The 15391-nt window shown below is 43.8% G+C and overlaps 1 protein-coding gene across 2 annotated transcripts in view; it reads left to right on the top strand.

The window, feature by feature from the left end:
- Positions 1 to 15391, top strand: part of pcxb (pyruvate carboxylase b) — a 202432-nt gene that overhangs the window by 34563 nt on the left and 152478 nt on the right. For both annotated transcript variants that reach the window (XM_078106395.1, XM_040182101.2), the window contains one exon: positions 8123 to 8241. In XM_078106395.1, the coding sequence (XP_077962521.1) occupies positions 8123 to 8241 (119 nt within the window). The remainder of the gene's footprint in view (positions 1 to 8122; positions 8242 to 15391) is intronic.

The following is a 15391-nucleotide window of genomic DNA, read 5'->3' as shown; positions in this document are numbered from 1 at the left end:
CGTCTTACGTCACACTTTTTCAGACATTATTCATCCACAGGCTCGCCACAAATACCCCGTCAGGTTACTCCGCTGTAAATCGGGAGGGGGACCCGCCCCCCCTCCCGGCTTTGTCTCCGGTTCCCCCCCAGCCATCAACCGTTGCTCTGCTATTCAGTTTCTTTAATTTTTCTGTCACTCTGCCCCATCGATGCATCGCTGTTCGGCCATCTGTCCATCTCTGACCTTTCCTTTGTCTTTCTTTTTTAAATTTTCTTAAGACTTTTTCAACTAAGAATAATTATCTTGCCAAACCTAAAAGTAGAGCAAGAATAGCGTGTTGAAAGTGGAGCAAAGGCCAACTTCCATTACTGAATAGATTGCCGTTTCGGGGATAAAAAGGGGCCAAAATAATCTGAGGGAAGGATGACAATGTACGTCCTCATCAGCCACCGACTGTCCAGAGGCAGTTACTGTCATGTAATGAGTGAGGAGGCAGCCTTCAAAGTGAAGGACTCTGACCTTCCGCGTTAGCATTCATTCGTGCTGTCGAAGTGTCCTTAAGAATGACACCAAGTCTGACCCCTGACCTCTTAGGTCATGGGTAAACGTAATTTATGCTACATTGAAAATAGGAAGGCTTTGAGGCGCTTGAGGAGGCGCAATAATTGGAATTCTTGTAGCTTGAGTAATTCATTATTATGAGCCGTGCTTAGTATCGTGGCTCTGGGGACGGCAATTTTGAATGCTTACTGAAATATTTAAGTAGAACCTGGCAGATCTGCAATTTAACAAAATATTTTGTCCCCGGACCAGACTTTTCCATCCATCAATCACATCATGAGATTAGAGACTCACTCTTCTCTCCTCATTAGTACGTGTGCTGTGGTTTGGACACCTTTTGTCTGTTCAAGCAGCAAGGGGAAGGGTGCAGTTTCCCATGATGTAAATATCACACAAGGCCACAGCGGCAAACTCATTTTTAGGCAGAGCTTGTGTTCTGGTACCAAGATGGAGAAGCTGTAAGGCGTGCATCATGCAATACTATTGAGACCGCTCAGCAAACACTTAGGCATAGGGTCATTTGGGCATCAATTCAGATGGGAGGCTTATAATGCTCTTGAGTAAAACCCGTGAGAATAGCGTGTGTGTGTGTGTGTCTGCTATATTTGCAATAAGTGTTTTCCCACGACGAATTTGATGACCAAACATATTTTCCTCAAATCATTTGCCGTGGAAATGGAGCCGCCAGCGGACATGGAGGAGGAGGCGTGGTGTCCTGAATGCTTCTTACGGAGGGTAGAAGGGACGAGAGCACAGATGGAAAGAAGTAGCGCACTTAAATCCTGGAGAAGAACTGAGATGAAGGGATGAATTCACTGGCTTATGGCTCTGTCCATTAGGATCATGTGTGTTTTGGGTGCCTCCCGGACACCGCTGTGATACGTGTGTTACTTTGTGTGTCCGTCTGTGTCGTTCGTTATCTACAGTGTCTGTGCGTTGGCTAAGGTGAACGCCGCCACTTTGGCCGCTCCCTGCAGCAGAAGGATTAGAGAGGTGGCACCACAGAGAGCTTCTCTATTTGCCTGTGCCTGTGTGTGTGCGCGTGTGTGTCGAGCCTGTAAGGGAATTGGATCAGATTGCAGAGCATCTTGGCACCAGATTAACTCCAAACCCCATGAGGATAGAAATGAAAGAAAAAAAAATTGATCTGCAATTAAACAGAAGCAGTGGTGATGTTCAGATGAATGCAGGTGGAGGAGTGAGATGTACTATAGGATGCTCTTATGTAATATGTGTTTAGTTAATGGCAACAAGCGATTGTTTTCTTGTTAAAAAGCTTTTCCTTTTCTGACTGCGACACAGCAATAATACATACAATATTTTTGTTATCACTATATTGATTGGTGTAATTGTTCCTCCGGTCCATGCTAGAGATAGAGGCCAGTCTTAAGTTTGTCGAATTTATTTTTTATTCATGCTTACCTGGAGTCGATGTCCCCACAAGTATTTTTAAAACCTAGAGCTTCGGTTACGGGTTCAAAACAATTAAGTTAAACTCCTGAGGGAATCCTCTGGCTCTTAATGTCCCTCCTGAATTAAACGTGCCAAAAAAAGCTGTGCACACACACACACTGTTACCACCAGACAAAACCATTTAACAGGTTGGCACCATCAACGGTGCGATTGATTTGTTTTGTTCCCTCTGCCGCGTGATGCACGTCACACCTAAAGCCGGGGAGGATGTATCTCATTACTCTGACAGTCTCCCGGACATTTCACAACCCAGCATGCACTGCTTTCAGGCTGACGGAAGTAACTGCACTGGGGGAAATGGCGGGGTACAGAAGTAATTGGTAGGCTTTATGTTGTTTTTCACCTCCCCATGATTTGCATATAAGAAATGCAGTCTGGCAACAACCTTGAGTATAAATCATATTTTCCTTTTCAGAATGTAGCGCGAGTGCCGGCCTCATGACCTCTGAGAGGGTTTGTGTGGTATTTTGTAGAATGTGACTGTTTTCCCAGCAGTGTTCTAATCTGTGAAAGAACGTTTCTGTGTTTCAATCAAAGCCTGTTCTTTATGTAGCTACTTGTTTCTACACTTTGACTTCAAAGACTAAAAACGTTATTATTAATCTTGGCACTAAGCCTCTGCGAGCATTCTTTGTGTCCTTGCAGAGATGAAGCTGCAGTCACAGCCTCAAATAAATATCTTTAATAAGGTTAAATTTGAGTCTTAGACTGCTAAAATATTTTTTATTCTGAGGTAATGTGACCCAATATTTTATTGGCAAGAACCCAAATAATGGACTCCTAATTAGTAATATGTAGTCCATCTGTGCCGAGCACACTTTTTGTGCTAGAAACAGTCTCTTAGGGGATGGAGTTTAAAAAGAGGACCTCTGATGCATAATAAGGAAGACACTGTCGTATGAGTAGGGTAGAAAATCATCACCTTGTGTCAGCACTGGCGTTCTGTACCAATACCATGGCACCCGGTCGCGACTCATTTAGGCTAATCACAAGTTGCCGAGGCTCTCAAACGGGATCACATTGGTAATGATGTTGGACAACTATAGAATGCTATAGACGAACACATAGCACACACAAAACACTTGCGTAAACAAGGAACGCAGGGGCCCTTCTCAAAACTGCCCTGTTGCATCTGTCAGTGATGGACGCACTGCCAGGACACTGACAAACTCCGTCTCTGCTCTCTATCACATTTACAAAGTGTGGAATGCTACAGTAATACAAACCTGACTGCAAAACTTCAGAATTGCTGATTTTAGCAGAAACGGTGCATTATTTTTCAGCTAAAGCCACAGAGGGAAATATGAATAATACCAACAGATACAACTGCTGTAAGGCAGCCTCTTGTTTTTGCTTTCAAGAAAAGCTTAAATTCCTGCCTGTTTGAAGGTCTCTCCTGCAGGCGTCACAATTTTACTATTTCTTTTGCATTGAAAGAAGGCCAGTCATCCCATTCAGCCTCTTGTCAGGGACACTCTTTTGTTCGTTCCACCTGAGGTGTCCGTATTAGTGATGTGTCGTTCGTGAACGATTTGTTCATTTTGAACGAATCCTTACAAGGACTCGAGAGTAACGAGTCCTCTCAAAAAAAGATTTGTTCATTTTCTCGTGGCCACGCATCGGGACTTGCATAGGCTCAGCCAAGGAAACAGAAATGATCCCTCTGCCAACCAAGTGGTACCAGTGCTGAGCCTATGCAGGTCACGTGAAAAATGAACGATGTACGAAACATTGACCCGAAGACACGGCGTTAAACATCACCACACTGTCTGCACGAGAAGTAGAGGGTGGATATTTAGAAAATATAGTCGGCCTCAACTGTTTTTTTGTAAATAGCCTGCCTTTATTAAACTCCGGCATCAACAGATAAATATACTCGCTCAAACAGACAAGCGCTGTTACCCGACGGGTACCGACTGGCTCAGGTCGGGTATCCACCCTCTTGTTGGAAGCAACAATCCCGCTTGCTGAGACTCGGGGTAGAAAAATGAACGATGAACGAATCATTGACCCGAAGACTCAGTCGCGAGGTGAACGATTCGTTCATCTGCCGGATACATTTTTCACGTGACCTGCGCTCGGAAAGAGGAAACAAAGGATTTGTTTACCTCGTTCACTTTCGCGTGGCTAGGTTTACTAAGACGTGAATGCTATTCCTTCACAAGTACTAATTACAGGCTTCATTATTTTAACTTTTTTGTACTTGGAGTTCAGCATAATAGTTATGCCGTGAATTGAATGCTTGTGTGAGAATAAATGATCACTTCAAATCATCCAGACTGTCATGATACATTATTTTATTGCAGGAATTTATCTTACCCCCCCCCCCGAAATGAACAAATGACTTGAAAAAAAGATTTCGTTCATTTTACTGAACGAGATTCAAAGAACCGAGTCGGTAAAATGATCCGAACTTCCCATCACTAGTCCGTATGTGTGGGCAGCTACTGAATCATCATCTTTGTGATAATCGTCCTTTCTGTAAATAATTACCTGACTGGCGCGTTGCTATTAAAGATGCAGGCGGTCAGCAGCGGCAATTCTGGCCAAATAGTTTCTCCCGAGATGCGTTCCGCTCGAATATCGACACCCTGCAACAACGCGGCGAGTGTTGAGAGAGAGAGAAAGCCGGGGGGAGTGAGAGTGCCTCCATCATTGAAGCTCTCCGCTATTCTTTCCCTCCCTGATCTACTCAATCTAATCCTCTTTGTACTCTGCTGCTCCACCGCAAACAAACGCTCCTTGCGTCTGTCATTTCATTCATCAGTCCTTTCTTTGTCTGCCTTTCTTCGCTTCATCTAAGTGCACCTATTTTTATTTTTTTCCCTCCTGCCACTACTCTTGAACGGTTCTTAATGCACTTTGTTTCACTCATGCGCTCTACGCGCCGCACATCACCACCTATCGGTCTCTGTCGCTTCATATTCAAAGCCCTACACCAGCGTCCATTAATCATTGCTGGGACTCTTGCAGCATAATTGCACGCACACATTGTGGTCAGCTGCAGGGAGCTAAACGTATCAATGCACATCATACTGATTTAAAAAAAATAAAATACTGTATTGCGGCAGGACGTGTGTTCGAGACGTCCCAGTGACTGCGGCCCGTCCTAGTGCAGCCCACAGACCCGTCTGTCAGATCTCATGAAACCGTTACGTCGGCCCGCTGCTTCACTCACTAAATGTGACGCCGTGACTCATATTTTGTACGTGCGAATTCATGTGTGCGTCCGTTGAAGTCCATGAAGCTGTGGCTCTCGGCTTTCACTGCTTCCAGTTAATTAATGAGGCCTCGAGTTCTAGTGTGTCATCACAAACACAAGCGCATTGGAACAACTATCTCTCCCTTCCTCGCTCTCCTCTCGCTCTAGTGTGAGCTCTTCCTGACTGTTTCCTCCTCCTCCTCTAGTCCTTTTAATTAATAATCAGCTGGGTAATAGGTGCTTTCTACAGGTGGAACACACACACACAGGGAGTACGGAATTGTAGCTAGTAGTGGTTGGTTGGTTAGTTTAGAGTGTATGTGTGTGATCCCTCTAATGAGTCTGGTAAAACCTGTGGGGAGCTGATGGAGCCATAAATGAGATTAATCTCTCTGTGCTGAGTAAGTCTGCGGAGTGTCTCTGAATATCTTTACACGGATGTTTTACCAGATTTCAGCAAATATTAATACATGTGTTGCATGTGGGTGGGTGTTCGTTGCTCCGGATCTGTCTAGTTTCCTCTTGAAAAAGTTTTTTACTGCTAAGGAAATTATGCCAGTTAGGGGCTTAATGAGAGGCTGACGAGCGGGTGTTGCCTGTTATGCAGCCATAGATTCTGTGTTATAGCTCAGAGATTTTTGAGATTTATTTGCGTTGGTTTCATTGTCAAATTCTAATTGCTACAGTTTTAGCTCAAGGCTTTTTTTTTTTTTTTGTCCACAAATTCCTCCCCCTCGATTTCTCTGCCCGTTTGATTGTCTTGACATTTATGCCCGCCAAATCGACGTCAAAGGCACGAGGCTGGATTATCAATTAAAGACTGAACCTGTGTTTCTGTTTGAAGGCTGGTGTAAGGAATTAGTTTATATCGTTTACTTCCCAGTTTATTCACTTCTGTCTGACTCCACCAAAGACCTTAAGAGGAAGCAGAAACGGACAGCTGTGATCAAAAAAACCTTCAGATTTTTGACAGATGTAAGTGGTGCTGTTGCCTCTTGCGTTGAACACATCTCTGCCTCCCAGGAACATTTAGATTTCTTTTTTTGCAGCTTTTATTTGAGAGATTTGATTGCTTGCACCCCTGAAATTTCTTTTCAAATTATTATGTTTTCTTTCACCCCAAATCTTTTACATTTCCTCTTGTGGGAACTGATTATTCCTATAATATAGCTAATCTGAGGAACTTGTGCTGCTCTGATCGGTTAAATGGGTGAAAATATTTGGAATGCCAATCGGATTGCTTGGCTTGAATCATCTGTAATCGCCTAGTCTCCAAATTATAATGATAATAATGATTCACTTTATTTACCGAGCTTTAACAGGGCAATTACACTCTGCTTGCAGCTCCAACTGGGCAAAATTTAAGCTTGAGACCGAGCCAAAGTGGATTTTCGAAGGATGAGTATGGAAAGCGCTGACGCTGGTCTACTAACATGCTAATTTCCTTCCTAATTATGTTTGACTATGTTCGAAAACATAGATCAGCCCATTCAGCGGCATGGCATAGATAGGTAATTACACTATGTGGTTAATAATTCATTTTTCATTTTTCTATTTAGTCTTCCACAATGACTTGCATGTGCAGGTGCTGCATCAGATTTTAGATTCACCCACATCTTTTCAACTTTAAACATGAGGAAAAAACTGACTGCAACGGACACAATTCAAAGTTAAAATCCAAATGGAAATGTCCAGTCGCCAGCATGTGATGAATATGTATAATTTAATCCCAAAAGTCTGTTAAGAAGAAAGCATGCCTGAAGAGGTGATGCGATTAAATTATCTGCCTTTGCCTGTAAAATGGAAAAGCGGTTATAAAAACAGCTATTGAAAGGTGGGAATAACGGTACATTGCATTTTAAGTTTGCACAACGCAGAGAATTTATTTTTCAAAATGCCTTTTGGCAGATGAAAGTCCCACATACAGGCTTTAGAATTGTCACAACCTGCTAACTAAAATAAATGCCTTGTGTTCAGTGTAAGCATTTTGCAGTGAAGTCTCCAGATCTGAGCGTCAGTTTCCTTTGTGTGCCACGTTTATTTTTTCATACGTTGGCACATCCATTCAGCACTCAGTCATTCCGTTTCTTCATACTTGCCAGATGCGACGACTACAGCAACAACGCTGGTATTGTTTTCACAACAATTTTGAGTCGTTTTGTGAATCATCGCGGCAAAATGGGGTCCAGGAGATGCGGTTCCACTTCCCGCCCGGGCCTCATTCTGGCGCCCGGTGTGATGTTTTCACAATTTGGAGAGTGATTTTACCGATGCAACGATATCATTGCACAATGACCTGCCGGCTTTGGGGTCAGACTTTGAAAGGTGGTTGTCAGACAAAGCTGGAAGCTGTTGAGATCATTTTGACACGTAATTTGTTTTCCAGTTTGTTCACATGTGACTGGGTTTTATATAATGCATGTAGAGGAACACTCGCAGCATCGTCCTATTTCTATCGGTGTGCTCGTCATCGGTGGAAATACAAGACCCAGACATCTCACCCTCCATGCGTCAGCGTTATTGGCGGACATTTATTGTACCTGATACTGATTGTGCTTTTGATTGTGAAAATGGGTTTTTATGAAGGAGAGTTTTCAATAAATCCCATTTTGATTAATAGTCTAATTATTGCAGTGGAGAAAAATGATGAAAAATGGCCTTTCCTTCCATACAAACAAAACACAAAGGTTTTTCTTCTCCCCCCTCATTTTCGATAGTCATATTTGCATGGAGAGAAGACCATATTCTTTTTGTGCTTTCAGTTTCACAGCTCATTAAGATGAGTGAGTGCTCCTTCTTGAATGTTTACGCAACTAAAATAATTACTTTGATAATTCCGAGCTGTAAAACTGCTTTCACCTCATATACTTTTCCTCCCCCCCCCCCCCCGTTTTGTTGCTGCAGGTGGGTTACGAGAACGCAGGGACCGTGGAGTTCCTGGTAGACCGACAGAACAAACACTACTTCATCGAGGTCAACTCTAGACTCCAGGTTGAGCACACGGTCACCGAAGAAATCACAGAGTGAGTAAGCAGATGTTTAAACGGTGGGCAGCTGGATGGTCTCGGCGGTCGCCGTTTGTTTGGCCTCAACTGCAGCGTTTTTTATCTTGTGATGGAGAGAGAGATCTGGAGGTATATGGAAGTGAGGGAAACAGTTAAGACAAAGGAGGGAATGTTACAGTAGAAAAGGAAATTGAAAAATAGAAGAGGAACATGGTGACATTGAGAGAAGGAGGGGATTGCTAGAAAGTATAAAAAGGCCGTTGTAGGAAAGGGAAATTGGGGGACGGAGAGAAGAGCCAGAACCGATGGCATCAGTGAGGAGAAAAGCAGAGCGATGAGGTCTGAAAGGGGTCCGAGAGACAACGGGAGCGAAGGAGAGCAGGAGACAATGGGGAAAGACATAAATAGCATTGCGCTTCACTGATGACCTGTGGGATTTGCTCAGCTGAAACAACACAGATGGGTCTCAAAGTAATACACACACACGTTCAAGGTATAAACACAAAGAAAAGAACCCAGCCAGGTCGAAGGCCTTCCAGACACACCAGAAAGCTCCAATTACACTACTTCATATTGGATTTTCTGCATCATTGGCTCAATTGATGAATTAAGCTGACATACTTATAAATCAGTGCAACTAATAGGAAGTCATAGGCTGGGGGACGGGGGGGTTGGAAAGTGGAGATCTGCTCGGGAACTAAATTGTTGCACCTGTTCCCATGGCAACCGAACAAGACAGACCGACAAAGTGTGAAGAGTGTGGCTAACAAAATTGTCAGTCTGTCTCTTGTTCGGTTCCTTTCATCTCTCTGCGTCTCACACAAGGACTTTATTCCCCTCGCTGTATTTGCGTCGCATCACAGCAACCACCAAGTCGAACAAACACCGCTCACAACATAGTCTGCTGTTGGACCTCTGCTCCGAACAGGCTTATTTGCGATTAAAGCGTTGTCCACTTTTACGTACATCCTGTCAGTTATAAATGCGGGTAATCTGACTCCATGACGATGATTGGAAAATAAATAAAAATGTGTTTTATTTTTATATATATTTTGGGGATGTCATAAAAGCAAATGAAGTCTCTTGCAGCCAGGGCCCCTTGGTGCTTGACTTGCAGGAGAACAACGGATAGCTGTTCTTACCGTTTAGATTTTATTTTTATATCAACGTTTATTAGTCCTTTAAGTCGTCTTTATTACTTGATTTTTCAACCTTTACTTTTATCTCGCTGTATGAAACATTATAATGTGCTTAGCTCTGCGGTTTTCTTTGTTTTGGAAGCAATAAGGCTGTGAGAGAATGGGATATTTAACAATAGTAAATTATGTATTTTTATGTCTGCAGAGCAAATGATGCCCACATTTGTCCTTTTTTTCCATCACTGCTATGAAATATATTAAACATATTTAACATATTTAAAAAAAATTTAAAAGGGCTGGAATGGAGGAGAACATTTTCATCCTGGCTTCTCCTCCGGCCCCCCTGGTTCTTTCAAACATCTCCTCCTCCCCTTCATGTGGACCAGCTTCTGTACCGGACCCACTCGGTGACTCGCTCCATGAGTTCATAGAAAGTCTTTGGTGCAGCACGTGTATCTGGCAGGCATCAATCTAAATGGTCTGCGACGTGCACCCATTTCACAGGCGGGACCGTATTACATTTGAGTGTAAATGACTGTCGTGGTTTCATTTGAGCGTTTGTGTCCATTAGTCTTTCAGCTCTTCCGGTTCACACTCACAAGAAGAGAGGCAAACTTGCCGTTTATTGCCCAAGTCTCCAGAGCCTCGCCGTCTTTCATTGCTTCCATCTCTGGCCTAATTCCTTCATCATCCCCCGAACGATTTGCTAGCGTTCTCCACTCGGGCTGCTGTTGAGTCTCCACTGCTTTGTATTTCATCTTCATTTTATCTGTCTGCATTCGCCTCAGCCCTGTCGTGTCACATACATCCAAATGTGGGGTGTCTTTTTTTTGGTATTCCTCTCCACTGGAGGCCATGACAGGGAGTTTACCTTTTAGTGTGAGTAATTACATTTGAAATGCCCATTCAGCCTCCCCAGCACTCTAAATTGTTGTTCATGAATCACTCTTTTACCGCCCTAATGTATTTGCTTGAGATGTTTGGTTTTTAATTCTTTTTTTTTTTTTTAAACAATTGAATGTTCTTCGCTGCTCTCCCTCCTTATCCTCTGCTTTCTTATGTTTTCATTATCTGGCCCTCGCAGCAACTTTTAATGCCGCGTTTAAATGCGAAGGGCTGCGTTCAAATGAAATGATCTGGGCGAGATATCCAGATCGCATGTTAGCGCCACCCGTCAATGGCCACTTAGGCCTGTTTGCCCCTCAATTAGGTGTGTGTGTGTGAGTGATGCGGTTTGAACTAACTGTCACTGATTGGGTGCTGTCTGTACTGAGGGGGGGGAGTCAATGGAACTCTCTCCTTGATCCTGGCCTTCCCTCATCTCTCCATTAGGTTGTCCCCTTCATCTGTCCGTCCTCTGCTGACTCGATGCATCTGTGTCTCCACCTTTGTCGCGCCATTGCCTTCTGTTCAGGGCCCCCGCCCCCACCTCCCTCACCATCTTTGATACCTGTCTGGTCATTCACGGTGACCTTTGCCTCATCCGCTCTTCATCTTTACCGTGTCCTTTTTTATGAGCTTGCCTCTCGGTACTCTCTCTCCCTCCATCTGGCCTCTCTAATCCAGTTGCCTTGTCATTCTCTGCCTCAGTCTGTCCTCCTTGCCGCCGGGCTTTTGTGCATTTGTACAGGTGGAAAGTTAAATGACAAAGAGCTGAGGGCGGCCACACATTAAAGCGAGTCTAACCAATACTTGGGTATTGTTAATTAATTTATTTATTAAGACTAGTATGCTGTACATACACTGCAATTACTGTGCATTTCCAGAATTTGGGATGCAGCCGCACGTTTCCGTCCAGTGTATGACTAATGAGTTACTGTGAGATGAGAACTGATGTCTCATCAGGTGTGACACACACACACACACACACACAGGCGCACTTGTTGCATCGCAACCGAATCCTTATACCAGGAGCTGTCACTTTCCACGCTCCCCCCTCAGCCTTCTCTCCGTCTCGCTTCGGTCGATGCGTCTTCACGAGGAGGTTCCGTTTGTGACCCAGTCGGCATCCTCTCGCTCGTCACTGCTTCTTTTTGGTTGTGTTGCTCTCTGCAGCAGTAATGGGAGCACATTCAACTGTCAGTGAGGAGGCGGAATTGCACAATCCATAACCCGAATGGAGGCACCCACGCACCTACTCATTCACGGAAGGCAGACAAAACCCCCCGAAAAGTTTGACGTCGAAAGGCATCAATGCATATGCGTTAAGAGCTGCACAAGGTCAAATAAAAAGAAAAAACTGCACAGGACTGAACATTATTCAAGAACCTCTTCGTCCCTTATCTTGCCTCACATGATTCCTGCATAACAGCCGCAATTCTGTCAGACTGAATGCGTATGCAACAGACACACGGAGGACATATTTTGTCAGGCATTTTGGGAGGCACACCCATTGTGTGAGTGGTGGTGGGGGGAGGGGGGGGGGGGGGGGAAACACCCTGGAAGGGATAAGCGTGCGTGTTTGTTTGAGCCTGTGCATTCAGCTGCGTCCCTGCCTTTAAACGTCTCCCCTCCCAAGGTTCAATTTGTCCACGATTGAGCTGCAAACGATCCGGCCTTTGTGCGTCGCTCAGCGGCAGCGCGCATTCCGCTTGTGTGCGCGTGGGGGGCGCGTGGGGGGCGTTGCACATTTTGTGTCAGATTGGTCGACAGAAGTCCTTATGACAACTGTGGTTGAATATTTTAAATGATTAAAATATTACTTTTTAAATGGATGAGACACGTTTGCCCACGCACAGGACAAAGCAGCTGTACAGTTGACTGACAAGTTATTTTTGCTTTTGTTTTAGGACACATGGTAACGTTATAGATGAAAGAAACCGTATTAAGTGCAGCATCTTGATCTTAGCAGTTTGTTTCCATTCTTGGCAGGATGAGAAATTCCCCTGAAACTGCTTTTAAGGCGCAGGAAAAGACAATACTTCCGCTGCACTAAATGACACGTTCCCGCGGACAATCAGCGTGGTATTGAAGGCAATACCTCACAGGTCATTAAACCAAATGCATCAGGTTCATCGGCGGGTTCAGTTGAAAACTATGTTGTATTGATGTAATGAGGCACTTAACAGTGATCTGTATTTGCACAGTACAACTGTACCTCCAAAGCGCAGAGAGTAGGCCGGTCCATGTATGCCCGTATGGAATGTGATTGAGTGTCATGTTTGAATAATTTACGGTTAAGCTTGGTATTGACAACCGGCATTGATTTTGCTTTAACGTCATAATATTGATCGTCTGCATGGTGATGAACCCGTCCTACTGAAGCTCGATCACACTGAACTCATTATACATCAATTTTCTTTCAAGCCCCGTTGAAAGCCGACCCGTTAGAGTGGAATGGTTGATATCGAATTCAGATTTGTAATAAAAAAAGGTGATTACCTCTTATTTGTTCAAGCAAACACCCCGAAACAACTGCAGTGTTCACCATAAGTGTGGAACACAATTTTGATTTTATAGTTTTGAATACGGTTAAAAAAAAAACCCACTCCTATTGAGAGACTTTTTTCTTGCCTCTTTAGTTGGTGGATGTGGGCGCATGCACACGCATTAATGCACAAGCCGCACCTGGTTATTAGTATGTTTTGAGCTGCTAATTATTCTTAAATGACCCCACTGCATCTTCATCAGACGGGGAAAGAGGGACAGATGAACAATGCCTTTTCAATAATTGTTCGAGGGTAACACCAAACAGGGGTGGAAACGGGGAGAGAGAGGGGACATGAGGTTAATTAAAAGCGGTGCGGACCGACCGAATTGGTAAAATGAAGCGGTGGACGGTTAACTACATTTTGAACCCACGCAGGTTTCCGGAATTGATGCAGCTTCTCTGGAGCTTCTGTTTTTTTTTTCTTACTCTTTTCTTTCTGCTTGCTCCGTTTTCCCTCCACTCAGTCTTTCATTCCCCCTCCCTTAATCGGCCTTCCCTTTCGTTGCCTCCTCGTTGAACGTCAGATGGAGCCGCCAGCATCTCTCTGTTCCTGGCTTTTGATTTCCCCTTTTGAACGTGGCAGTTGCCCCCAACATCAGCGATTATGTCCCTTTCCCTTGACCCCACTTATTCATGTTTCTTTTACCAAATAATGTATGAAAAATATATTCATGGAGAAGGTCATCCCACTATTTATATATATTAGTCAATGATACACTCCATGCTGCCTCCCCCTCCTGCACCGTGTGAAGAAATTCACTTTGTATTGTTCTTTCCTCCCTCCCTCCTGCTTATCCTCTTAACTTCTCTCCTGCTCCCTGCTCCTCAAGACTTTCCCCACTTATATTTAATTTATTTTTTTTGCTCACGGCTTATTGAATTCCTAACCTCACCCCTTTCCTGCAAGCTCATGTCAATTTCTGTCCACTTCAAGGAGACTCATGCAGCAGTAAACAATCTTTCTCTCTCTCTCTGTGTGTGTGTGTGTGTGTGTGTGTGTGTGTGTGTGTGTGTGTGTGTGTGTGTGTGTGTGTGTGTGTGTGTGTGTGTGTGTGTGTGTGTGTGTGTGTGTGTGTGTGTGTGTGTGTGTGTGTGTGAGAAATAATCATTGACAATATAAGCCTGCTGAGCTGCAAGGGCGACATACGTAGGCACTCTGCAATAAGCTGGTTAAAGCTTCTAATAATTGTAATGGTGTAAGTAGTGATTACCTGAATCAGCCTATGGATGAATGTGTGTCTAATGCCTTCATCAGCGCATACTGTAAAATCCACGCATGCAGACTTTTATTGATGGACAGATTGAACCCTGTGTGTGTGTGTGTGTCCGCAAAAAGTTTTGTTTGGTACGAGCGCGTCATAATTACAAATGTGCAACGAAGCGTTCGGTGAGTGATTGAGAAGTAACCACATGAATAAGAACGAGGTGTGCGTGCGTGCGTGTGTGTGTGTGTGTGTGTGTGTGTGTGTGACACACACACACACACACACACACACACACAAGGAGAGTGTGTTGAGCCCATTTATGATAATGGGAGGATGCTCATGATTATAATCACAGCAGTCGTTACTGGTTGTATCAAATGTTTTTTTGTTTTTTTTTACGCACAAAGCGAAACTTCTTCTTTTGTGAATGACATTTAATGGACTCGTACTGTACAATTTTATATCCTGCATACGCAGACAGGCCTGGTTTCTAATTAGTTAGTAGCCGTTTGCTGTGATGCAAGAAGCGGCATAATGCAAAGAGATGGAAAACAATTTGACTTCATTCCTTTTTAACTTGCGGCCCTCGCTCTAGCTTGCCATGTCAAAAATGATCATTTTTATAATAAGGTAAGCTGCTCAAAAACCAATTTGCCCTTGAGTGGTGCTGTATTAAACATGTGTAAGGAAAACTTTTAAGATGGGAAAAAAAGAAGCGAAAGTTTTCTTCACATCAAATATTTGAACTTGGTAAAATTTTGGAGTATGCATACACAGGTGTCAAAAGTATTCATTCATTACTAAGAAGTATAGAACGCTTCAAAAAAACTTGTGTAGAAATTATTATATAGTTATGTATCTACTAAAGCTTTTTTCTTAAGAGTACTGGTTTCAAAACTACTTAAAGTGTAAAGGTATTTGTACTTCGTTACTTGACACCTCTGCATGCTTCCATGGTGCAGCACAGTAGCAGCTCTGAGTCTGTACTCGCGCACAGCGTTTAGCTATGTGCAAACGTGTTTCTATGGTGATGACACTGCGAAGTCCCACAAGAAAAACGCCATTCAAACCCAAGGCCGGAATTAATGAAAGCCTAATTTGCATGAATTACCATGACCCAAATGATGAATTAAAGTGTAATTTCCATACGTTTCGTCCAGTAATCCCCTTTGGATTCCTCCTAAGCCTTCCTCCACAGGCCTTGGGGCTTCTCTGCTAAATCGTATCAAAGACTTGAAGACCAGAGGATTCTGAATCAAAAGGTGGTGGGTCACGGGGAAGGCCCTGGGTAGATGAGCATTATGGGATTGCAGCACACGGGTGGGTGGGGGGGGGGGATACATTAGTCTTGCTCCGAGCTGGGAAGAAAAAGTGAAACCTGCTTTAATTTTTTT

Source organism: Gasterosteus aculeatus, chromosome 7 (genome assembly GCF_964276395.1).
Source record: "Gasterosteus aculeatus chromosome 7, fGasAcu3.hap1.1, whole genome shotgun sequence".
NCBI classification, from domain to species: domain Eukaryota; kingdom Metazoa; phylum Chordata; class Actinopteri; order Perciformes; family Gasterosteidae; genus Gasterosteus; species Gasterosteus aculeatus.
This window is presented reverse-complemented; position numbering and strand designations above follow the sequence as displayed.